This window comes from Stegastes partitus, unplaced genomic scaffold (assembly GCF_000690725.1).
Source record: "Stegastes partitus isolate 25-593 unplaced genomic scaffold, Stegastes_partitus-1.0.2 Scaffold681, whole genome shotgun sequence".
In the NCBI taxonomy this organism is placed as follows: Eukaryota; Metazoa; Chordata; class Actinopteri; family Pomacentridae; genus Stegastes; species Stegastes partitus.
Window position 1 is genome coordinate 299,675 of NW_007578412.1, and position 25,226 is coordinate 324,900.

Consider the following 25,226-nt stretch of genomic DNA (forward strand, 5'->3'; position numbering starts at 1 on the left):
CTGGGTTCTTGTTCCAGTGCTGTGGTAACTCAGGCGCTACAGGAGTGAGACGAACACACATGTGATGATGTTAGTGTCCTGCCAAAATCACAAAAACCTTCCTCATTTACCTTCTACAATTTCACATGTATTGCAGACTTAAATGTCAATTAAAGTAAAAGTTCTCGAATAAAGGTCTGTAACAGGTCACATGAATGAGACTAAATGTAACCTGATGAGCTGATGTTTATTTTGTGGCTTCCAGCTGTTTGTAGCTGCTCTAAGTTTATTAAATACCTGCAGTGTCAGACGGCAGCTGTTCAGTGTGAGCATCTTCAAAATAAGAAAATTATGTGCATTTACACACGGAACAACCGAAGTAGCTTTATCCAGGACATCCGAATGGGATCAGTGGGGATCTGATGGTAAATGACAGTGTACTTCTCTTCACTTCAGACAGTTGTCACACAGAGTCACCATTTCTAAACTGCAGTTAAATCATTTGGTTCATCATCTGGTGGAGTCCTGAGCTCCATCACAGCTGTCAGGATGTTTTTTATTTTTGTTAGTAAAGTAGTAGTTGGATTATCATCACACATGGACAGACTTGTCAGTGTTCTGGAAATCCTAAATGAACAAGGCTGTTGTTTATTTGGACAGTTTGATAAGCGTGCTGTTAGTTTAGGTCGAGTCCTTTTGTTTATTAATGAATTATTAAGTATCGTACATCACTTGACGTGCTGTCCAATATGACAAACGGTTCATTAGTGTGAGGCTCTCTCTCTCACTGTGCTCGGTACATCTCAGTGAAGCCTTGAAGAACATTATTGAAAAAGTGACCTATATTTGAATGACAAAATGGCGACACTTTACCAGATTGATGAAGCCGGCAATGTCGTGTCTGAAAAGGGCTTATGTGTACACTTTAAATTACAAAGTGCAAAATTGATTATTGACAAAACCTCCTAAGGTCTTTTTTTTTTTTTTTTTTTATACAAATGGGTAATCGAGGATGAAGGGCACGGGCATGTCCTTCTATTTCATCATGTGATTACCTTTTCCCCTTTTCTGTCCATGGATTAAAGTGTGACCTGATGAAACTGTTTGCTCTGTCTGAGAGGGACACTGGCACGCTAAGCTGCAAGGACAGAGTTGACTGCCCCCTTTGTTCTTACCCTGTTCTCGTCTCTGCTGCTTCCTTAAGTGTTGCAGTCTAATTTTAGCCCACCATCCATTAGAACAGGTGTGATAAAACTGCAGTTGGATGTTTAATTTTTTAGCAAGCTCAGAAATGTTTACGGTAGTTTATATGATTATCTTAGCCGATCATACATCCATAATTATTAGGGATCAAAATTATCAGGTGTATAAGTTATTTATTATAACTCCATAAGAAGACAAAGTCCGTGCATGACTCATGAAAAACTGTTCATGTGTGAAAGTCTTAACTGCGTCCCAGTCTGTTTGTTTGCACAACACTATAACACCGAGTCACAAAGTCTACAGGGTTTGTCTATCTGCTGCCTACCTGCACAGCGCCAAAGCCATATAAATCAACAAAAGTCATATTCTTCCTTCACTATTGTTATTTCAGGAAAATGCTGTTATAGATTGAAGAGCAAACATTTAAAAAATACTTTCAATGTCCACACAAGGTCGAGTGCCTCTTATTTGAAGTGAACTTAGGTCTCTCGTAGTCAATTTTTAATCTCCTACGTGATGTCTGCGGGTTAGCTGGTGGAGATTGTGAAATACCAGCTGGCATGCATTTTACATCAGAGGCTAACCACCCTGATAGCTGCTCAATACAAGAACAGTGACAATGTTTACTCTGGGTTTGATTTGATTGGACTGGCTCCTCCAGTGTCCTTTCCTGTGGTTAGATATTACTGTCATTAAACTGTATACATTCTGACTGTGTGTTTTCCTTTTGATTTGGTTTTTCATAAGTGGCCTCATGTGTGGTTTCATGTTAAATACTGACAGAAGACTTTATCTGTCCCTCTCTACATTGTGTTTGTGTCTGCAGGGTGAAGAGGGGCCTCCCAGTCTGGAGTACATCAAGGCCAAGGACCTGTTCCCCCAGAAGGAGCTGGTGAAGGAAGATGAAAGCCTTCAGGTGAGCTGAACAGTTTCCATCAACCGTTGACAAACACTGATCTACAGCACAGACCCATCTGTTCAGATTCCCAGCAACATGTCTGTGGATTAGACAACCGGGAGCTGGTGAGAAAGACCAAATGTGACACTTCCAGATTATAACATCACCTTAATTGTGGCCCATAATATGACATCAGAGTTTCCTCTGCAACGCCCTCCACCTGAGGCTTGGTAGTTTGCTGAGTGATGTCTTGTGATTGCTAAGATGTTACTGCAGGAGTCTCAATTTGGCCGACCTGAGGGCAGACGCTGAAGAAGAAACGTTGACAGTTGCCTAGAGGAGCATTTTTTCATTGTAATTGTTCTTCCCCCTTTTATCAGTGTTGAACACTGGAAAAAGTTAATTAGGAAACTTGGTGGATAACAAAATATATTTCCATTTGAATGCAGCTGCTACCCACACTCCACAAGATTAGGCGTCATACTTCTACTAAAAAAAAAAAAAACAACAAATGTTCTTCAGTATTTATTTAGAAAATTGATTATAAATTAGCCTTTCACATTAAGATAAGGAATGTGTTCATGCAAAGCCTTAAGAGGAACAGAGGGCAAATTTTGAAAGGGGGAAGTTGAAAATGTTGACAAAGCTTTTGTGTGTATGAAAGGGCTGAAGGCTTCTCAGAAACCGTAGTGGTGTTCACACAGCACTGCTATTCATACCTCACTGGCTTTATGACATGTTCTAACAGCTATTTTGCAACTTTTCAGGTATGAATGTAAATATTAATACCTTTTATAAATTCAACAATTTCCTCATCCTTTAAAGATCAACTTGTTCCGGTATAGAGTAAACTTTACTGTCTTTAAACTTAACTTCCTGCGTGAGGTCTATTCCAAGCTGTTCTACTAAAAAAACAAAAAACAGAAGTCACTGCAGAGGATTAAAAAAAAAACAGGGTGGCTTAAAAGCATTTAGGTCCCCTCAGTGAGAAGGATTTGTAAATCTACTCTATGGTGAAGATGCCAAGAGCAAAACTGTGATGGGCAACTTGTGCTGTGCCCTCTGTGGTGTTGAGTTTGTGCTCTCTGGCTGTCTGGTGCTTAATGGAGCTGAGCATCATGTGTCTGGAGAACCGGACAAAGGGAAGGTGGAGGGAGGAGGGATTTGCCCAGCCTCGGGTCACTATCTGTTGTTTCGTTTTGTGGTTTTCAATTGAAGCACGCTTCCACTTGGTTTGCACTAAACTGCAGGGAGTATCAGCCTCTTCAAAAAGTGTTTTTATTACTAAAGGGCTTCGCTTCAAAGGCCTTTGTGTGTCAGAGGTCTTAGTAAATGTATTTATTTCCAGCTGAGCAGTGTGCGCTGTACCTTTAATCTGAAGCACCAGAGAGCACTTTGTAATTATCCTCATTGCAACATTTTCTTTTTCTGCACTCGTATACTTCCTTCCCATCCCCCTTCATTCATACATGCAGTGTCTCTGCTTGTGTGTTTTCTTTGTAGTGTGCAGGCACTCCCATGATAGTTTCACTGACAGCTGATGTCTCTTACCACAGCTTTCCCGCAGGCACATTACAGGCATTCCCTTCCCCACCATATTTAATACTCTGCTGCCTCTCCTCCCGTGCGCATGCAAGCTCTGCTGCATGCTTGCAGTTGTGTGTGCATTTGCACACGCGCATGTTCTGACAGGCAGGCTGCTCGAACCGGAAGTCACGACTCACAAGTCAGAGAGTGTTATTCACAGGTCTTTCTGCTCACTCTCTATCCCTCCCTCCCTCTCCCGCTCTCCCTCCCTCCCTCCCTCCCTCTCTTTTATATTTCTGCTGCTGAAGGCTTCGTAGAGGAAACGTGACACAGTATCTTCTGCTGCACTTGCTGGCTGCCAGTGACTCATGCACCTACTTTTGGAGCACAGCTTGTTTAATGCAGCTCCCGGTCTGTGCAGCACGTTAACTATGGCAGTCTCAGCAGGACGTGTTGGGGCACTTCTCAGCACAGAAGCACACAGACTCGGTAGCTGCACGCTCTCATTTCAGCCATTTCTGCCGCTATTGAGGCAATATGTAATGCAATTTGGCTACATTACCTCGCTCATGCACTCAAATTGATAAGGCTTTCCCTTTTTCTGTCCTATCTTTACATTACAAGACTATATCTGCAGATTTTGTTCTCAGTCAGCAACTTCCAAGTTTTCAGCTCTGCTTGGGTACCAGAGAAAGACGGTTCAGTTAAAATATTTCTATGCATGTGAAATGTGACTGTTGGATTTAAAATATTCCAATTTTTGAAGTCCTGCTGCACAGTGCCAGGGGGATTGCTGCCTATATTTGGCTCTGTCAGTGTCTGAGTCCAGAGTACTACGTGCTCCATTTCCCAGGTTAATCTGCACTCTTTTCTGTCATCATGCTTCCTGTCTGGACTCGTGCACATTTTGAGTTAAAGACAAACAGCAGGTGCAGTAATAAATGTCAGGGGTTTAATGTTTTTTAACCTAAGCTCTCCAGACCAACAACAATCTGACGCACCGAGGGCTTTTGACCTCTTAATATTCTGTGATATTCCTGTGAACACAAATGAAAAATAGTTGGGTTTTATTTTCATTTATTACATGTATCGCCTGTTTTTGGCTCAGCTGGTCAAAGGTCTGTTGTGTGGGTAGATGTTAACTTGTGTTTTATGGGTCTATCAATCGTATCCTGCTTGTGTGCTCTATGTGACTAATGCTGTTTCATATAAGCCTGATTTTTCTGACATCTTACTATAATCCCCATCTGCGCTGCTGCATGTCTTCTTTTAACATGCACTAGTGAGTCCTCCTGCGTGACTCAGCACTGCATGCTAATGCAGAATGAGGTAATGTTGTCTCTAAGCAACACTGTTGTCCTCACTACCAGCAATGAAACAAACCTGAGTTGCAATTCGTGGTCCCCAATGACTAGTTTAGAGCAGCCAAAACGTGATGTGGCAATCACACAAAGTGATGACTACGGCAAAATAAACGGTGAGGAGGTCATGTACGTGAGGAATGAATGGGCGTAACACAATCCCCCATGTTACCAACAGGCTGTACTTTCAACCAGAAACAGTGTTTTATGGACAGTGAGTGAAACTGATTTATCCTCTGCACGTGATGTTAGAACTCAATTTTTTCTGGTCAACAGCATTCATAAAATATCTAACAGTTTCAGTGAGTCATTTTTAATTCCCTTGAAAAAGCAGCTCCAGTAAACACTGTAATAATATTTACCAGCACGCTAAGTGTGACGTTTATCACTCTGAAACGGGTTAAAAGCTTCAGATTTTATATAAATTGGAACACGGTTTAGAAGTTGGCAAATGAAGCCATGTGTCTCTTCCACTTGGTTGGCTTTTAGAGATAATGCCCTGCCTCAGAATAAAATGAAAAATGTTCTGTTAACCTCTGTTGGGAACCAATTACCTTAATGTAGGGGTCTCGTTGCAGCCAAAGCCAGGGCTTGGCCGTGACTGTAATAAAATGGGTACAAGTAAGAATGTTAATGGACAGTTTGGGATCCCTCACTGTGCCGTCAGCATTGGTGCAGACAGTCTCCCTCCCAGCCCTGCCTCTTGTCTGCCTGCTCATTCAGGCTCACCAACAAGCCCTCTGCACTCACAAAGGTTCTTCTGTAAAACTACTATGTGCTAATTGGACAGCTGCACATGCACGCTGTTCCTCGTGTCCCTCTTTTCTCGTATCACTAATGTCACTCGGTTGATGGGAGCGTGAACTGTCTGCTATGTCGACTGCTTCAAAAATGTAAACACCGGCGCAAATGTGATGCTTCGATGTCGGTTTAGTCTGACTCACCAAATGTAGACTTCAGGTATAAGACCACCATTTTCCCGCTTTCTCCACTCCCTCCACTATCAAAATCCCCGTCACTACAGGAAACAACAACAACAACCTCACCTACAGGCTGAGACTGGTACTTTCTCTGAAGATGTAGCTTGTGCAATAAGGCAGACCTGCTTTGTTCTTTAGGTGAACGAGCCATTTTAATGACTCGCCTCCCTGCTTGTGGATGTTCCACTAAAACGATTCCTCCGTCGCTATTTTGCTGAGCGACGCCACTGCATTGTGGACTCAGACGATTGTAATCGGTTTAAAGAAATTCAAACGAGCCAGAGTGTTTTTCCCTCTATTGCAGAATGATAATAAAGTGCAGCCATATCATTCTCCAGCGCTGACGCATCACTCTGGAGATGGGTCTAGCTATGCAAGACTAATGCTGGTATAATAAGTTTGATTCTTCCCTTTAAGGAAGTTCACTGATTTTTGAATGGTGATGATGTGTTTAATTTTGTTTTAATACAATTTGGTCCAGACTGATAACATTCTACTTTTGTTTGTTTAAACAGTCTCTCATTGTGCTGTTTGTAATTGTGTGACTTATCAAAAGTGTTGCTGGTTTCAGGGAAGTTTCTTAACATCTACCTGATGCACAAACAAGAATCATACACGGTTATTAGATGACAAACCCCATTGACTCGGCTGACCTTCTGACTTTTCAATCTGGTGCCATCATCAAGTCTAAATTTTAATTTATTTAAGACTCTGGTTTACGACTAACAGCTATGTCAACACCTTTAGCTGTTCTCTGTGTTTAGTGCTAGTTAGCAAATCTTAGCATACTTAGCATACATGTCAGCTCTGTGATTGTAAGCATATTAGCATGATGACATTAGCGTTTAACTCAATGCGCTGCTGTCCTAAGTTCAGAGTCAAAGAGCTGCTGGGGTAACTGTACTGTCTTGTTAACTAGAGTTTTGTATGGAGATCATCGATAATTAGCACAAGCTTGGACAACACTGAGAGCACAGTTTTAAAAATAGAGATGAGGATGTCAGGATTAGACTCGCAGTAGACACAATAAAGCTCAACAAACAGGTGCTGCTCTAATGTTTTTTTTGCACAGCAGACTTCAACAATCTTGTTGTTTTGGGTCTCTGCAGGTGCCGTACCCAGTTCTTCAGGGGGAAGGGGTGGAATATCTTGGCCGTGCCGATGAAGCCATCATTGCCATTTCTAACTACAGGCTGCACATCAAGTTCAAGGACTCTGTCATCAACGTGAGTACACGTCTCAGACGATAAACATACTGAAGAACCACAATGGCACAAGTGTCTGCGTGATCACTGCTGCTGCCATGCCACGCCACTACAAAAACCAATAGCAGGAGAGAGGAGGATATAGTGTTTAGTTTGGACGCACACGTGCTTTTTCCCTTTCCCCCATATAAATTTTATAAACACATAATTGTGCTAACAAGGCAAATAAACCTACAAGTATTTTGCATGGGGTAAAGCGGTTTCAGTTGTATTCCAGCAGAGTTGGCGTGCAGTTTGAGAATGTTCGTACCAGGATTGTACCACAGGGTTAGCGGGCCCTCTGATCGTCAGACGGGAGAGGTTTAATGTGACATCCAGGCTCCAAAGGCCCGGCCCCCACTGGCACTAATGTCCACCAGCCTGCTCCTGCTGACGTCAGGTCTTGCTCAAACACAAACAGTCCAATTGTTTGCATTCATTGGCAGTGAAATTCCTCCTTTTTCCCAAATCCTTGTCATCTTTTCCAAAAGGATTCGGCTTCTGGAAACGTTGACTGTGTTTTGGAAAGGAGGAGGACGTGAGGGCTGATCACCGGGACATTCGTGACGCCTTTCACCTTGACTTACTTTAGCAGAGGACAGCCAGATTAACGAACTGAGTTCAAATGTCAGCCGCTAGCAGTCCTTATCGAGCTAATTTCCTACTAGGCAGACTCCTGCCTTGACCCCAGCAGCGCAGATGAACTCTGTATGAATGCCAACAAGCCACAACCTCTCACCCACACCTCCCTTCACAACTCACCCTCCTACTTCTGAGCTGTTTTCTTGCCCTTTGCTCCTGTCTATGTTTGTCTTTCTCTCCATGATTTCCATTTGCCTTGGTCATGTGCTGCAAGTAGCACACTGCGTGATCCACTCAGTTATGTTTCATCTTACAGCCTCTTTGGTGTTTTTCTTTCCTTTAACTCTTCATTTCCCTTTGTCTCCTGAAGTTTTTTGGTTTAATAGTTTTTTTGTTTTTCCCATTTCCTCCTGTCTTGTGTCTTCCCTCGTCCTTCTCTCTCTGTGTGTGTGCTCCATGGTGTCACTGTGTTATAGACCTACCCAGGTGTGGACAATGAGATATCTGTGAGTACCATATGATAAAACACCACCCTCTGCCACAGTCTAGACGGCTTAGTCATTCTAATTTACATGCAGCTGAGTGGTAATGCTGGATTTATAATTTTCTGTGAAAGCACCCTGCTACATGATTGTGATGCAGGGCTGACCTTCATGAAATAAACAAGCACTATTTCTGCCATGATTCAAAGTAGTTGTTTTCTTCCTCATACAAGGTGCACGCAGCGCTGTTGCATAAAGGCTTGTCCAAAAGTGAAGCTGCGTGGGTGATTTTTGTAAATATTGGCGCCGGCTTCATTAACACTTCAGTCTACAGGACCGCTTAAAGCTTCAAAGGCACTCTAGACAACATAGCTGTTGTTTGGCATCACAGACAAAGTTAGAAAGAGTCTTCGTCTGTTCCACAGTGAGACTGCACTGTGCCTAGCCTGGGTTCAGTCTGTACTAGACCAGAGGGTGGTAACTTCTCTGCAGATGCTGTCTGCTCCACAGCGGGCCATCAGACTGATTGTGCCTGCTCTCTGTCTCCCCCTACAGGTGCCTCTCAGGCTGATAGAAAGTGTGGAGTGCAGAGACATGTTCCAGCTGCACATCATCTGCAAAGACTCTAAAGTTGTCAGGTAAGGAGAGCAGCTCGCACACAGATTAACCCTGCAACGTGATTCATGCTGCTGATGATATGTGAAGTAAATACAGAGCAGCACTTTGTATTAATAATGTAATAGTTCAATTCTGTTGAGCCTTTAGGAAGCAATTGAGATCACACTTTGCCCTGTTTAGCCACTAATCAATATTTCCACGTGTGCAAATAGCTGTTACAACTCTTCACTGTGGTCGTAAAATTATGTTAACATGGTTCCGGCGGTGTCTTTAGTGCTTTCCTTCTGAATTATTTCACAACGTTGGTGAATATGGAGATTGTGTCTTTAGTATTCACAGTTCAGCAGGGTTATTCCAGCTTATGTAAAGTGAGCTGTAGAGTAAAAATACAGTCTTCTGATGCTTAGGTAGACAGCAAGAGTTGTCATTACTAATGAGTTTGGAAAGCCAGACATTAAACAGCGTGTGTTTATGATGAAACTTTTTTTTTCTTTTGGGATGAATATGTGTTGGCAGGACGACAGACTACATGACCAGCTATTTTACATCAATGAATCAATCAGTAGATACTAACTTAATCCTGAAATGTTAGGCTTTTTGATATGCTTTTAAAATAAATATTTCAGTTTCGCCAAAAATAATTTAGACAATTTTATAAAACAATCATAAAAATTACCAAATTACTTGACACTGTAAAAAATCGTTAGTTCCAGCCTTAATGTACAATCTGTCCAAATGTCGGTATATCACAGAAACGAGCAGAATAACTCAAGCCGTTTCTTTGAATGCTTTTATGAATGTTGGGATTTTGTTGCTGAGTGTAGGAGTTGTTCTGAAGTATTTTACATATTTTTTTATTTAATGGGCTCAAATCTAATAACTTCAAATGTCACAGAAATATTATTTTGTATTACTGGTTACGTGAATGAGACATTTTCCTCCAGTCAGTGCTGCCGTCCTTCTCATCTAAATACCAAATAACATTAAAATAACAGTTTGTTCCTGGAGTTCCTCTAAAAATAAGAGGAATTGATTTGCAGCTGCTGTTATTAGTGATTGCAATTATTTGATGGGATTGTTGCCTTGTCATTTGCCCAGAACAGACAGATGGAAAATAAATAGATAATACTCGGAGAGTTTCAAAGGAAAAAGGACAAGGCCTGCTTTTATTTTCAGCAGCCTGAAATTCTCATCTGTGTCTGATCATGGACATCTGTAAAGTTCAAAACCAGTGGAGTCTTCAGATACTCGGCAGCAGATGTGCCAGGGGCATCTTGGTTCCTCATCATTAAGCAGCCACATTACTAACGCTGCTCACAGGCTGGAAAATCGCACAACATCTGATGACTATTTTTTTTTCTCTTCATCTACAATGTATGAGGTTGTAAGGAGATATTTTGTTGTGGAATCTTACTAATCGTCCCTCTATGTGCTCCACAGATGCCACTTTGCAACGTTCAAGCAGTGCCAGGAGTGGGTCAAGCGTCTGAACCGGGCCACTGCCCACCCGTCCCGGCTGGAGGACCTGTTCGCCCTGGCGTATCATGCGTGGTGTCTGGGAGGCAGCGCCGATGATGAAGACCAGCACGTCCATCTCTGTCGCCCAGGTTCACAGATACTACAACTTCACACTAAAGTTTAAGAGCAACTTTGGAATTTCTTTTTTACTCACTTCGTGCCCTCCCTCCATGTTCTGTGTGTGTGTGTGTGTAGGTGATCACGTGCGTCAGAGAATGGAAATGGAGGTCAAGAGGATGGGCTTCGACACACAGAACGTCTGGAGAGTGTCCGACATTAACTGCAACTACAAGTATGCCACAGATACTTTACCATAAATAGCAGGGCTCTTCTGTCCTGGCAGATAACTGCACTGTATGTAGTAATAGTAGTACATGAGAATACTGCGACTTCAGAGTCACAGTGACTGTTCAGAAAGTGAATGGTGAGTGGCAGAGTTTAAAAGAGCTTTTTCCAAGCTGTGGCAGAGAGGAGAGCTAGAATCAAGCAGGACCAGAAACACTGTCACCACAATGTCGCCAAACTGAACAGATTGTGTGAGGAACAGCTTGTGTGTGTTTTGGCACCTCTCAGCACTGAGTGTCAAAACTCTGGTGGGAACTGGGAGTTTTGAAATTGTGCTGAATTACAGTTACTTCTCGGCTGGTAGCGGTGAAGTTAGACGTCGATTTCAAAAGTGCACTTTAAACGCGGCTCTGAAAGACTCGTGGCTCGCTGGCCGAGGACGGCAGCTGGAGTCAGATCAGATCAGAGGTTTTCAAACTGTGAGGCGAGCCTCGTCAGGCAGCCGCTGAGAGAGAAAGAGAGAGATGTGAGTAAAGGATACTGCAATGTCAAAGGAAACCCTTAGTGGATTTGCATTAAAATTCATACCAGTACTCAGTCATATCTTAGTCCAATCTGAACACACTTAACATAAACTCCATTGATGGTCAGTTTTTTTTGTTTGCTTTATAATTTTACTGTCCTAGGACGCTGGGGATACACATGTCAATACTTCATCACCTTTTTGTTGTCTGATCCCTCAGGTTAGCAGAACAATTCTAGCTGTAACACACACATTAATAAAATGAAACACTCACATAAGCAGAAGACGAGTTGCCTGATATTGTGAGGTCCCCCCTTGGAGGCCGTGTCGACACCTTTGACTCTTTGTTGTGGTCCTCGAGCAGTTCTATCAGAGCAGTTATTTGCCACGTGGTGAGACGCATTGTCCTGCTGGGGTGGGCACCCACAGTGGGCGTACGTGGTCTGCAACAGTGTGTATGTGGGTGGTACGTGTCAAAGTAGCGTCCATATGAACGCCAGGACGCAAAGTTTTCCAGCAGAATGTCGAGCAATGCCATCGCTTCACCTAACAGTGGTTTTAATATTGAGGCAGATCGGTGTATATACCTGGTAATAGTGTGTGTGTACATCATCGTCTCCTTTGCTGTCTGGGCAAATAAACGCTACCAAAAAAAAGGTCAGTCTGCTCGGAGGGCCCAGGAGAGCACATCCTGCTGAGGGAGACAGACACACAGGACAACTGGCTAATTAAACAAGCCGCAGCCTGCTGAGGCCCATGACTCAGCACAGTATTTCACTTTCCCTCACCCACACACACACACAATCTGTATCCCTCCCTTCTCGGAGCAAGTGAATAAAAATTGAAGAAAGTATCGTGGGAGAGAACGAGGAGACCAGAGACAGATGGAGTGAGGCAGGAGCTAGAGCTGAGAGTCGGGCTGCCACCTGAAAGTCGATGCTTTGAAGCATCAATCAAAGATCCCTGAGTCGACTTGGACTTTCTGAGTCGAGCGTTCATATATCCACATGACAACACGCTCTGCACTAGCGGGTAACTGATGGCAGACGCTGAACCCGGAGGTGGACTTCTAATCTTGTTACTGGCTGTGCCTTTCCCTTTAGGGAACGTGGCCTTGTGGGTAATCTGTGTGTGACGTAGGTTGGTTGTTGCGGGAAGTGAGCGACTCTTGTGTGTAAGAAGCAATATTGCCGACACGTAGCAGCAGCCGCGGTGGAGTCCATGCTGACAGAGGGGATTAAGTTTCTGCAGTCAACCATAAAGTGTTGAGATCGGCCTGATTTCAGCACAACAGCTATCAAAATATTGTGTACCCTGTTCGCTGCTCTGAAAGAGAGGAAATAAAGGCCTGGTGACACGATGATGACGTCTCTCCCAGCCAGGCATAATATGTGCAAATATTTAAATCATCATAATGAACGACTGAATCCGTTTCAAGTGACAAAATAGTGATTGGGGTTTAGCCCTAACTGAGAGTTATTGATGCTGCAGTGACCCTGAAAACATTTTGGAGATTGTGTGTTTGCAGCCGGTTTAAGCTCTGTTCCACCTTGTTTTTCCTTACTGGAATGCATTAAAAGTAAATGGAGCCATTAACTACATTTAGTCTTCTTCTAATAAACTCTTGCCTCCTGTTCTTCCTCCAGGCTGTGCTCCAGCTACCCGCAGAAACTTCTGGTTCCAATATGGATCACTGACAAGGAGCTGGAGAGCGTGGCTTCCTTCAGGTCCTGGAAGAGGATCCCAGTGGTGGTCTACAGGTAGATCTACTGACGTGTAGCATCATGTGTTAGCTCCAGCTTGCACGAGAGCATGTTTCAGTTTAATTTTTCAGTCTGGTTTATTATTTACGAACTCTTTAACCTTGAATTCCAGGCACCTGAAGAACGGGGCAGTGATCGCCCGTTGCAGCCAGCCAGAGATCAGCTGGTGGGGCTGGAGGAACACAGATGATGAGTACCTGGTGACGTCCATCGCTAAGGCCTGTCACATGGACACCGGAGCCAAGTCTGCACCAGCCTGCAGACAGCGCGGCGAAGCTCCCGACTCTTCCGACAGCGATTTTGGTAACTTTGTTGTTGGATTTTATGTATGCGGACTCATGCATCCACTGCTACAGCACTGACACGCTCTTAATGGTTTTCAAACTAAGGCCAGTGATATGTGACTCACCAGGAAGAAAATAAATTCCATTATTTACGCGCCTAATTAATTTTCATTACGTCCAATATAGACCAGGAGACAATAATGCAAAACATAAGTACCAGGTAGTACACAGTTTTCAATTACACCTGCATACACAGGGCTTGTTCAGCAAATACACTGTCACCTACTTATACAATAGTATTTAATTAGCATAAATTACATCTATGGTCCTTCATGGTTTACGTGCTGCCATTTTAAAAAGAAACACATGCATTAACCATCAGTGTTAGTGCATCATTATCAGTCTGTGTTACAGAAAGGCTACGAGGCTCCAATTAGGACAGCTGTCAGCAGCTAATACGAAAAAAACAAGTCGGTGCATCTTTTTCAAATGTGGTTTTGTCTTTTTTTTTTTTTTTTCCCTCCGTATTTTTTATTTGTTAATTTTCAAAGATGATGCTACAATGTCAGAAAGCAAAGTGGCAAAAGGGGCTTTAAGACATTTACAGGCAGAGGAACAGGGTGCACAATAACAGGCAGGAAAGTGAGTGGCAGCTCAACACCGAGCAAGAGCAGAGAGAAGTAGTTCCATTTCAGTGTTGGAGTAATTACTTGTCTTTCTCCGTGCTAGCTGCTGAAAGCAGGCCTCTTGACTTGTGATCGTTACCCACAGCAACACCGTGGTTGTGTCATCAGGAGGAGATATTGATTCTTCAGCTGGTTACAAATAGAGTCAGTTTCTGTTAATCATGTCCCCGGCACTTCTCTGATTCCCTGCTGCTTCTTTCATATTTTCTTTTCCGTCCTCTTCCCAGCAGGTCAATTCACACAGCAGTGTCTTACATCTCATAACAATAAAAATCTTATCTGTGTCATCCCGTCTGTCTCCCCAGACTCCTCTCTGACGGGCGGCTCCGGCTGCGATGACAACACCGTGCCACAGAAGCTGCTGATTCTGGATGCTCGCTCATACACTGCTGCAGTGGCCAACCGAGCCAAGGGGGGAGGCTGCGAATGTGAAGGTTGGTGTGATCAAACATTCGGAATAATTCAGTGGATTTCACTTTTTTGGTCATCAGATAGAGGAAACTCACTGAGAGTGGAAGCAGCACTTTTTTGTATTTTTTATGTGGAAGGTGTTGCTCAGAGTGACCCAAACAAACTCCCGTCCCTTTATCGAGCGTTTCATCGATTTACATTTGAACCAGAAGCAGAGGTCTTCATGGGTGCAGAAGATGTTTCCCTGAACCCACAAACACCCAGAAGTGTAATAATAATACTCACGTAGCGCCTTTCAAAACAAAGTGCTTCATAATAAAAACATATAATAAAGTAATAGGAAACAGAACTTAAGATAGACAAGCTAAAATAATTTAAATGAATACAACAATTACCAAGGTAAAAAAGTCAAAAACTTTAAATATTATTTTAGTTAAAAATATAGAAATTTCCTGTGTTAAAAGCAAAGAGTAAAATCTAATGGTAAAAATATAAATACTGATTTAAGACAAAGTTTAGTTGATAAAGCAATTTAAAAGTGTTATTTTATTAGGTAAAGGTGAGATCCTCCCCTTATAAGGACGCCTGTGACACTGTTATCTTGTTTGAATGAGCTACAGGTGTGGGAGCTCACAGATTTTCTACCTGTGGACAACGTGGACGTGTAATGTTCAGTTTTGATGAAAAATAAATGGACTTAAAGGGACTACATCGTCTTGGTGTTCAGTGTTAGAAACCTTGCACTCCTTTGGTTCAGTGCGTCTGTCTATTGTTTGAAATAGCTGCAACACACGTTCTTCTCAGCTGAGGGAGACTGAACTGTACCTAAAGGGAAAAAAGTATTTGATTGATACCATAAACTTTATGAAATTGAATTTCCCTTCTGGGATGAATAAAGTATTTTTCATTCATTCATTTCATAAACACAATGAAAAAGGCTCATGTCACTTCATGTGCAGTCTGGCAGCTATTTGTTAACACGTTTACCGTAATAACTGTATACGGTGATAGTGTACCACACTGTGTTTTGAACTGAATCCTTTGACCAAAGGGACAGAAGCAATGCAAAATGTTCTGATGTGATAATAGCGTAAAGCTTACAACTCTGGGTCAGTAGATATTTTTTTGCATTACTTGAAGCACCTGCAAACATTTACACTCTGGTCAGCGCCAGTACTTTTAGAAACCAGCCTGTTTAGAGTTCAGTGAAGTTGGCTTCAAACATTCATTGGTTTGTGCAGCTTTTTTTATCACACATCTGTTTAAAAAGTGTTGCTTTGCAGACTGGAAACAATGGCCTTTCTCTCTGCTTTGCATATGCACTCGGTGTAACAGTCCAGTCTGACAGGTGGAAATGATTACGGCTACCAGTGGCTGCACACACTCACTTTTAAAGTTGGCAGCACCTCTAAGTGATTTATCTAAAGATTGCAAGATACTTCAGCATCAAGCAAAGCCTTGTTTATGTCTTACGACCTTAATCAGAGCTTTTCATTTTATTGTATTTAGAGTACTACCCCAACTGCGAGGTGATGTTCATGGGAATGGCCAACATTCACGCCATCCGGAACAGCTTCCACGCTCTCAGGGCCGTCTGCAGTCAGATTCCGGATCCAGGAAAGTAAGTCGATCAGTTTGACCTTTCTCTCTGCCCTCGTTTGCACCTCCCTCCCCCTCCCCTGTTTTAATGGCTTCACCCCACAGTAAGGCAACACCAGACAGAGATGGGAACGCTGCCACGGTCCAGTCCCTTTCCTGCTGGGCTGGCCAGCTGTCTGTCTGCTGTACACATCAACAGCGCATACGTGTGTTACGGGTGTCCCTTTGTTCTCTTGTTTACATGTTTTCCAGGGCCAGCTGTGCGTGTTCTGTCACTGTGTGTCTGCTGCATTTAGGGTTATATGCACGGTTCAAAGGTTAACCCAGCTGTTGTTACGTCACGTGTTATTTTAAGGCCTGTTGTTATTCTAATGGAGGTGTGTAATGACGCTGAGAGGCCTCCACAGAAATAGGTCAGAGCCTCCCTGCACTTAACCCTAAAATCCTGGACCAAGTAAACCAGGAGTTACCCAAGCTGATGTAATTATACAGTTTGTAGGCTTCAGATCACATCAATTGTTACGTATTTCCTCATAGTTTAGTGGTTGTCTAAGCCGCCCCGTCTTGTGTTTCCAGCTGGCTTTCAGCACTCGAGAGCACGCGGTGGTTGCAGCATCTGTCCGTCATGCTGAAGGCCGCCACTCTGGTGTGTTCAGCGGTGGAACGGGACGGCCGTCCTGTCCTGGTACACTGTTCAGATGGGTGGGATCGCACACCCCAGATTGTCGCTCTCTCCAAGATCCTGCTGGACCCCTACTACAGAACGTTGGAGGTAGGAGTGCACCGTTCAGTTTTGTCTTTTTTTTTTTAGCCATTTTTTTAACATGTATTTGGTTTTAAGTCACATTTCGGGCTCATTCTTACAAATGCATGATTTGGCATGGGGTTCACTCTGTCATTACTTCAGTCCTCACTACCGTGTCGTCCACAGGGTTTCCAGGTGCTTGTGGAGACTGAGTGGTTGGACTTTGGTCATAAGTTTGGGGACCGCTGTGGCCACCAGGAGAACGCCGACGATGTGAGCGAGCAGTGTCCCGTCTTCCTGCAGTGGCTGGACTGTGTTCACCAGCTGCTCAAACAGTTCCCCTGCCTGTTTGAGTTCAATGAGGCCTTCCTGGTGGGTGGCTGGCTGTACAGCCCTCTCTGCACATCTATGTCTTTCTAATAATAATTGTATGCATTTTCTCGTGACTGTTTCAGCAGTCAAACCTCCAAGTGTGAGACATTTGATGAACTAATTCATATGTCAAGTGGCAGCGTTTCACATCAATCAGCTGTCACACAGATTATTATGCACATCATTGCTCTTGCAAAAGGCCTGACTTGATGTGTTTTTCTCGCATGTCCAGGTCAAGTTGGTGCAGCACACATACTCGTGTCTTTATGGCACGTTTCTGTGTAACAATGCTCGTGAGAGGGAGGCGAGGAACATCTACAAACGCACCTGCTCTGTCTGGTCCCTGCTTCGCACAGGAAACAAAAACTTCCAGAACTTCCTCTACATCCCCAGTCATGATATGGTACCTTCCAGTTTTCACACTATTATTTGTGGGGTTTTTTTGTCATTAACTACCATTAAAAGAAACGGTCATATACGTAGGCTGCCTCCTGCTGTTTGCCACTGAGCCTTTCTCTTAGTCAGGGATAAGAGGACTTGCTTGGTATTTTAGATCTGTAGCACACATCTTCAAATCTCCAGCTGTAGCTCTCCTAGATCCTGAGCAGAATAAGTGGTTTGATTAATGATTAATGGATAGCGTGGCTCTAATTTTAACTCCCAAACTGTCCTTTTGATAAAAGATTTAAAGCACAGGATTAAATCTATCCTACTTTTCTCTGCCGCCATCTTTGATCCCTGCTCACAAAGAATCCTGTGATCATGATACACAGCACTGAGACGGTAGTAGACACTGTCGTGACTATATATTGACCTTCTGGGATTGTCCTTGTCACTTGTTTGTCTGCCAGGTGCTGCAGCCAGTCTGCCATACTCGGGCGCTACAGCTGTGGACAGCTGTCTACCTGCCCACCTCCTCTCCCTGCACTGCTGTGGATGATTCTGTGGAGCTCTACCTCCCCCCATGCGTCACAGGGGACGAGCTCACCTCTCGTTCCCTGGACAGGTAACATGTTTGATACTAATCTGATTACTTTTATAGAGAGTCAGGCTGCCCTCTAGAGTTCCAAATGGAGAATTGTGTCTTTGCTATTGCTGCACATCTAGAAAACACAATCTTTCTGATTTCCAGACTTCCCAAGACCCGCTCCATGGACAACCTGCTGTCAGCTTTTGAGAACGGGGTGCCCCTAACGCGTACGTCCAGCGACCCCAATCTCAATAAGCACTGCCAGGAGGGTCGCCCTGCACTGGAGCCCTCACCTGCAGTGGAGGAACTGTCTGCAGACAGCTCTGACGAGGCCACATCTGACACTGGATTGGACAGTGCTGAGCAGCAGTCTGTACACCAGAGTCCTGCCAAGACACCAGAGGGTGTTCCAGGTGAAGAGTCGTCTGACGACACACTGGAGGAGTTGTGTCTTACCACACAGCCTCTGCCCTCTCTGCCCCTTCCCCCGGTCCCCGTCACTAAGGACGTCACAGTCGCTCACACTGCCTTTTCCACTCCTGTCCTCCAACAAGCTTTGCCTCAGATCACAAACCCTCCACTCCCACCACCTCCACTGGAGGCGGAGAGCCCCTGTAGGACTGCTGAGAACACCACGTCACCCACTCATAAATCAGAGCCATGCTTACCTCTGCCCTGCAAGAGCACTCAACCTGCAGCCAACACACCCACCTCGCTGCTTAACGGACATGCTGATGGTCAGGAAAATAGCGTCCCCGAATCTGCCAGTCTGCTGGCTCTGAAGCAGCTAACACCCCTCCTTCCCCTGGAGGACTCCACTGAGACTCTCACAGGTGAGGGAGAGGTTCCCCCCGTCTTGCCTTCCCCAGTGACCCAGGATCTTTGCCAGGATCAAAAAAGCGATGGGGAGCAGCCGGAGCTGCAGCCACAAGTTCAACCCCAGAAGGAGAAAGAGGACACGAGAACAGATGTCATGAAAGGAAGAGAGCGTTTGTTGGCTGTTGCACCAGCTCCTGTAGACTGCACCCAGGTAACCGCTCGCCATCTGATCTCCCAGAGCCAACTCTCAGACCTGTCGCTGCTTGGCTCCCACTGGGAGAGTGTCCAGGGTCTGGTTCAGTCCGCCTGCAGCAGTGCCAGCCATTCTGGTATCAGCCGGGCCCTACAGCCCAACGCTTACCAGAGCCGCCGGCTTGCCAGCAAACTCCTCCGTGCCCAGGGCTTCTCCATCCCCAGTGGGTCTCAGTGCTGCCGCAGGGAGGCTCTCTGTTGCCCCAGCAGCCCTCTGCAGCCTGGATGGCTGTCTGCTGCCAGGAGTGCAGGTTACCCCGGTCTGTGTGGGCCCGCCGCCGCTGCCCTCAACAGCTACTCCCTGGCAGGCCATCAGCTTCTGCCGGCATCATATTCCTCACCCTCTGCATCCAGCTCCCCTCCCCCGCCCCATGCCCCAGCCTACCTCGATGACGACGGGCTGCCGGTGCCAATGGATGCCGTGCAGCAGAGACTGCGACAGATCGAGGCCGGTTACAAGCAGGAGGTGGAGGTGCTGCGGCAGCAGGTGCGACAGCTGCAGATGAGGCTGGAGAGCAAACAGTATGGCACCCCTCCCTCAGAGCCAGACATCGACTACGAGGATGACATTGTGAGTAGCTTTTTTATGGATGACGCTTCATTTTGTCTGTCTGCAGCGTTAGTTTATAAATATTTCCTCCAGATTATCTCCACAAGTGCTCTCTCATTCCCGTCTGCCTTCTGGTCTCACCCTGTTCTCTCTGATGCAGACGTGTCTGCGGGAGTCAGACAACAGCAACGAAGAGGATTCTCTGTCCACCCACAGTGAGGACCGTCTGTCAGAGGGCAGCTGGGATCGAGTGGAGCCCAAGGACACAGAGGTCAGCATCCTTCTGAGCTACTAATATAGCTCCTGTCTCCACTTCCTCTTCCTCCTTCTTCCCTTTCACCTGCATGACCAGGAGCACCTCTTGCTATCTCACAGGGTTCTGATGGGTGTCTATGTGTCCATGTGTGCGTGTGTAGGTCACGAGGTGGGTGCCCGACCATATGGCCTCCCATTGTTTCAACTGTGACTGTGAGTTCTGGATAGCCAAGAGACGTCACCATTGCAGGTGGGGCTTCACTGCGGTTTCTGTGTCTATAAATATCACATCCTCACAAATGACAAAGATAATAGATAAGCAGCTTGGGTGTTTGATCACAAACACAGTGTCTGGACAGCTTTGGAGTAAATATGCACCATTAGAGACAGGCAGACCTGGAACCAGAGTAGGAGATACAACATCTCCAATCCTTTCACAAAAAAAAAACACCCCCTCATAATATGGGGATTGAACTTTTTTTTCCCAATGAGTTGGAAGTCTGGGAGATTTCATTCAGGCCATCACAAAGGAGACGAAGCAGATGGTCGACATGTTTCCTCCTACTCTGATTCATTTTTTTCTATTTATCCATAAATAGTTTCTAAAACGTTATCGGTCACCGCTACCCGAAATAACTAAAAGAAAATATAGTTTCTTTATCACCAACAAGTTAAAGAAGTCTTTTCATTTTACAAGAATATGAAATGCAGAGAGCCATTCAGGAATCTGTAACCTGCACAGTTTTGATGATTAAATCCTGTTAATTATCAAAATTCTCACTGAATAAAATTCTGTCAAATGATCAACTGAAGCAAATCTCTCACTACAACTCCTTTAGTCTCTCTTTTTAAAGAAATACCACACAAACGTTTCACATTTAAGCAGATATTTTTGTTTCCTTCCTACCTAAGAGTAAGAGGAGAACACTGACATTACTTTTATGTCCGTGCAGTTAAAGTGAAGCTTCAGCCAGCAGCCTGTTAACCGAACTTAACACAAAAGCTGGAAACGTAAAACCATCGTGCCCTTTTCTTGGCAGGGTTTTTTCTTGGTCTGGCTCAGTGAGTTTTAGAGGTGCCAGTGGGCAGATTTTATTACCTCTAGATGAAGTCATCCTCACTGCTTTCCTGTGTTTTTACTCTTTGTGCTAAGCTAACCAGCTCTAGCTTCATATTTTAAAATACAATATTAATCTGTTCATCAAACTGTCAATTAGAGAAAAAAAAAAGAAGGGAAATTTCCAAAACATTGAACCAGGCATGTCAGAAATGAGGTTTTAATATCTTCTTATACTTTCTTTAGCTTCAAGATGAGGTTTAACAACATCCAGGTTTGTGCATCATTAATTTTACTGTTAGGATCTAATAATCAGTGGTCCAGGAGAGATTTTAATTTTTCCTCTGGCTGTTGTTTTGGTGTGTCCATCATTCAGTCAGCACTCTTTGTTGCAGCGTTATTCTGCCAAAGCAGCAGCCTGCAGTGGAAACACACACTTTGCTTGGTTTTGTTCAGGCAATAACCCAAACTTTGGTTTCAACCATGGTTACAGAATCAAAGGCTTCGGGCTTGTTGGAGAATTATTGATACGATACTATACTATACTAGACTATTATCCATCGAGAAAGTGAGAAAACTTGCATAAAAGATTGTGTTTATTCACAGACAGAGCAGCAGAAAATGTGTGCTACAGTACAAATAGGTACCTGTTAGATATATTCTCACAGCAGGTTACCAGTCAGTGTTTGATGCATGTCTGATTGGTCCTGCACAAATTAATTCACTGTTAAACACACAAGTTGCCTTTTCTAGATTTTCCAGCTGGCGTTCTGGCTCTGCTTCAGTGCAGCAAACATTTCAGGTCCTAAAATGTAACAAATCTAAAGGTTTTGGTTTTGAAAAGTCATAGATTTGGTTTTTAAAATGTCTGAAATATTTCACTCCCAATTCACTTAGAGTTAAGTTCTTTTGATTTGGTTTGATGTTTCATGTAGATCACCACCACGCAGCTTAAAAAAACACACCGAAAACTTTACTGGTGCAGTTGTATGAAGTTGAATAATTACATTCCTGCACTTCAGATCTTGAAGTCTCGATGTTTTGGTCCAGGCTGATGGTTAAAACGAGCAGAACCGTTGTTATTTACTAGAACTTTAACCAGTAGCTTCTCATCATGCATTTATTCACATATTATAGTGTATACTGTCTTTCTTTCTGCTGTACATTTCCTTTTAGGTTTAATAAAGTGCATTACTGATGTCATCCTTGTGTGTGCTCTCTTTCCAGGAACTGTGGTAATGTTTTCTGTAAAGACTGTTGTCATCTGAAGCTGCCCATCCCCGACCAGCAGCTGTACGACCCGGTGTTGGTCTGCAACTCCTGTTACGACTTGCTGCTGGAGTCCCGCACCCGCGAGATCCGCAGCCAGCAGCTTAAGAAGGCCATCGCTACAGCCTCCAGTTGAGAGAAGCGCAGCATAGCGTGGCCCGCATCGGCTCTGTCCTGCTTGTTTCGGACTGATGAGCCGAGCGCCTCGTTGTAAACCCGACCTGCTGTAGTTTTGGCTGCGGGGGCTGGGGATGAGGAGGAATTGTTACCCTTTGGGAGGCTCGGTTTTAAAACGGAGATGCGCAGAGACTGGGAAAGGGATAGTCTGAGTTCGAGGCACGTTAGCAGGTGTTGGTGATGGTTGGTGGGGGGGTTTCTACAGAACAAACCCCTCCTCTGCAAAGACATTTGTCAGCCGGGAGCGCTGCAGCGTCCTGCTGCCTCCACACGGCTCAGTCCTCTAGAGGTGCCCTGTCCGAGACACATGTCCAACCTGTCCACTCACCTTTAGTACCAAACACCTGCACCCTCCTGACAGACACGTCTCGCACTTCAGAGGACAATCGCTCACCCTTCCACGTGTCGGGGACTCCAAAGCCTTTACCTGTACTACTGGAGGCTTTCAACTTTAAAAGAAAAAGAATTGCTGCTACAGTATTTAAAAGTCTAATTTTGTATTCTTATTTTGTGCACTACTAGCTGTCGTGTATTTGAGGGAATTTGAGACCAAACTTGAGCAAAAGGGAGAAATCTGCTGTTTACTTTGCCATTGCATCTTTATTTCTTGGAGCCTGAATGTAACATGTAATGGGGTAACTGGATCGAGTTTATGTTCACGTGCATTTGGTGGGTCGTATATATGTTCATTGCTGCAATGTGTTCTCGAAATTCTGTATATGCACAGTCAATGTGGTTCTGTCTTTATCAATGCTTTTCTCCAGTATAGCCATGTTGCGACATTAGACGTTGTGGGGGCTGTGTTCGGACACACTGATGCAACGCTGCGTGTTTGTTTTGTGGCAACGTGTGCTTGATGTGATCGGATGAAGAGGACAGAATGAGGTCTGGAGAGGGCAGGTTTCTGTGAAGTCTTCTGATGGGAGAAAAAAAAAAAAGTTTTTCGAAAGTACTGTTGGTGTCTGTGATGTGACTGAGGGGGATCTCCTACAGGTTTCTGCTGACATTCTTGTGATCGAGCGGCTTCGTGTCCACATAAAGCTTGATGTCCATCTGACTGACGACTCCTCCTCAGATTGTTGACCGGCAGTACGGACTGCTCGGGCAAAGACTGAACAGAGTGATTGGAGTTTTTGTTCTGTTCGGGGGGGGGGGGTCCCCTTTTAAAAAACAATGTGTTTGTGTCTACTGGTTGTTCCTTGAGACAATAGTGCCATATTTTGTTTTGTCTATTTTTGAAGCCTTTTTCTTTCTTATGGACGGCAGCAGGTTTCTAATTGGCCACCTCTCTGTATGTTATAACGGTACGGATAGTTAGCTGCTTAACAACACTGAGACGACTAAAGATTAACAGGTGGTTGCTTGGTAACGAGGCTAACCACGTGAACCGATGACGAGATATCACTGAATTAGTCGACCTTTACAGTTATCCATCGTTTAACATTTGGGATTTTTTGCACGGTGTTAATGAAGTCGAAATCTTTTAAGAGGAGCTCAGAAATGTAACATACATAGTTATCTGATCCGTAGTGGTGGCTAAAACCTGTCACTTAATGAATAATTGTTGTAAAGAAATGCACTGTAAAAGTTAAATCCCATGGGTTAAAATAAAAGATTATATCATGCTTCTGTTGCTCAGACTCATTATGTACTTCTAGCGCTGGTGGTAAGTATTCAAAGACGCCTGGCATTTAGATCCTCGCTCTTGTTTTGCTTCACGAAGAAGAACAAACCTTCAAAGGTGGTGCTGTTGGTAGCAAATCATCCATCCATCCATTGATTGATGGATGGATGGATCCTCACTGAGACGCAAACCGACAATCGGTGGTTAGCACCGTTGCCTCGCAGCAAGAAGGTCGCCGGTTTACGACCCGGTGAGGACACCCGGGATCTTTCTGCGTGGAGTCTCCATGTTCTCCCCGTGCAGCGTGGGTTCTCTCCGGGTTCTGGCTTCCTCCCACACGGTCCAAAAACATGTTGAGCTTAATTGGTGATTGTAAATTGTCCGTAGGTGTGAATGTGAGTGTTCTTGGTTGTCTGTCTCTAAGTGTAGTCCTGTGATAGACTGGTTACCTGTCCAGGTGAACCTGCCTTCACCCTGAGTCAGCTGGGATAGACTCCAGCCCCCCGTGACCCTAGTGAGGATTAAATAATGGATGGATGGATCCTTCAATGTGGACATTTTTAAGAGGTTGTAAACAATTGAAGGTTAAATGCATGAAACATAACTTTGTAAGTTAGCCAAAGATCAAGACAAGAATAAAAAGTTCCAAAGTGAAGAGACAAAGATCAACCTGAGCTGTAACTGATGAAACAACCTGAGAACCTATAAAGGTTCGTTCAGAGCCACAGTTACTGACCAAAAGTCGTACGCTTCACATAGTTTGACTGCAGCTCTAAGTTTGAGAACAAGACGAGAAGGTGCTGAAGGTCACTGGAGAACCCAACAAGGTGGATCTCTAAGACGGAGAGGATCGTAAACCACAGCCGCATTTATTATTTAGACTCTCTTCTACTTTTCATAGTGTCAGATACTTTGTGTTGGTGCTTTTGTGATCAGAATCCATTTGCTGAGGTTTCTGAAAAGCAGAGGTGGAAAAACACTACGTACGTTCACTCGAGTACTCTGCAGGTCTGAGGCAGTTCTACTTTATGTGAAGTGTTTGATGCTCCTGCAGTCCACGACATTTCAAGGGAAGATACTTTTTACTGCACTTCTCATATGTTAAAGTAGGCCTTTAAAATGTCTCATGAATGTATACATTTATACTAGTTTACACTTGCATTCTTGCATGCTCAATTTTACTTTATTTTTCT

The 25,226-nt window shown here is 44.2% G+C and overlaps 1 protein-coding gene across 3 annotated transcripts in view; it reads left to right on the forward strand.

Moving 5' to 3' along the window:
* The window catches only part of mtmr4 (myotubularin related protein 4), a 44,150-nt gene extending 20,116 nt beyond the window's left edge, over positions 1-24,034 (forward strand). For all 3 annotated transcript variants that reach the window (XM_008290541.1, XM_008290542.1, XM_008290540.1), the window contains 17 exons: positions 2,009-2,098; positions 7,058-7,174; positions 8,812-8,894; positions 10,315-10,481; positions 10,588-10,684; positions 12,847-12,960; positions 13,076-13,266; positions 14,239-14,367; positions 15,854-15,965; positions 16,520-16,715; positions 16,875-17,060; positions 17,293-17,463; positions 17,912-18,066; positions 18,193-19,672; positions 19,812-19,922; positions 20,068-20,156; positions 22,191-24,034. In XM_008290541.1, the coding sequence (XP_008288763.1) occupies positions 2,009-2,098; positions 7,058-7,174; positions 8,812-8,894; positions 10,315-10,481; positions 10,588-10,684; positions 12,847-12,960; positions 13,076-13,266; positions 14,239-14,367; positions 15,854-15,965; positions 16,520-16,715; positions 16,875-17,060; positions 17,293-17,463; positions 17,912-18,066; positions 18,193-19,672; positions 19,812-19,922; positions 20,068-20,156; positions 22,191-22,368 (3,666 nt within the window). In that variant the 3' untranslated portion in view covers positions 22,369-24,034. The remainder of the gene's footprint in view (positions 1-2,008; positions 2,099-7,057; positions 7,175-8,811; positions 8,895-10,314; positions 10,482-10,587; positions 10,685-12,846; positions 12,961-13,075; positions 13,267-14,238; positions 14,368-15,853; positions 15,966-16,519; positions 16,716-16,874; positions 17,061-17,292; positions 17,464-17,911; positions 18,067-18,192; positions 19,673-19,811; positions 19,923-20,067; positions 20,157-22,190) is intronic.
* Positions 24,035-25,226: the final 1,192 nt, after the last annotated feature.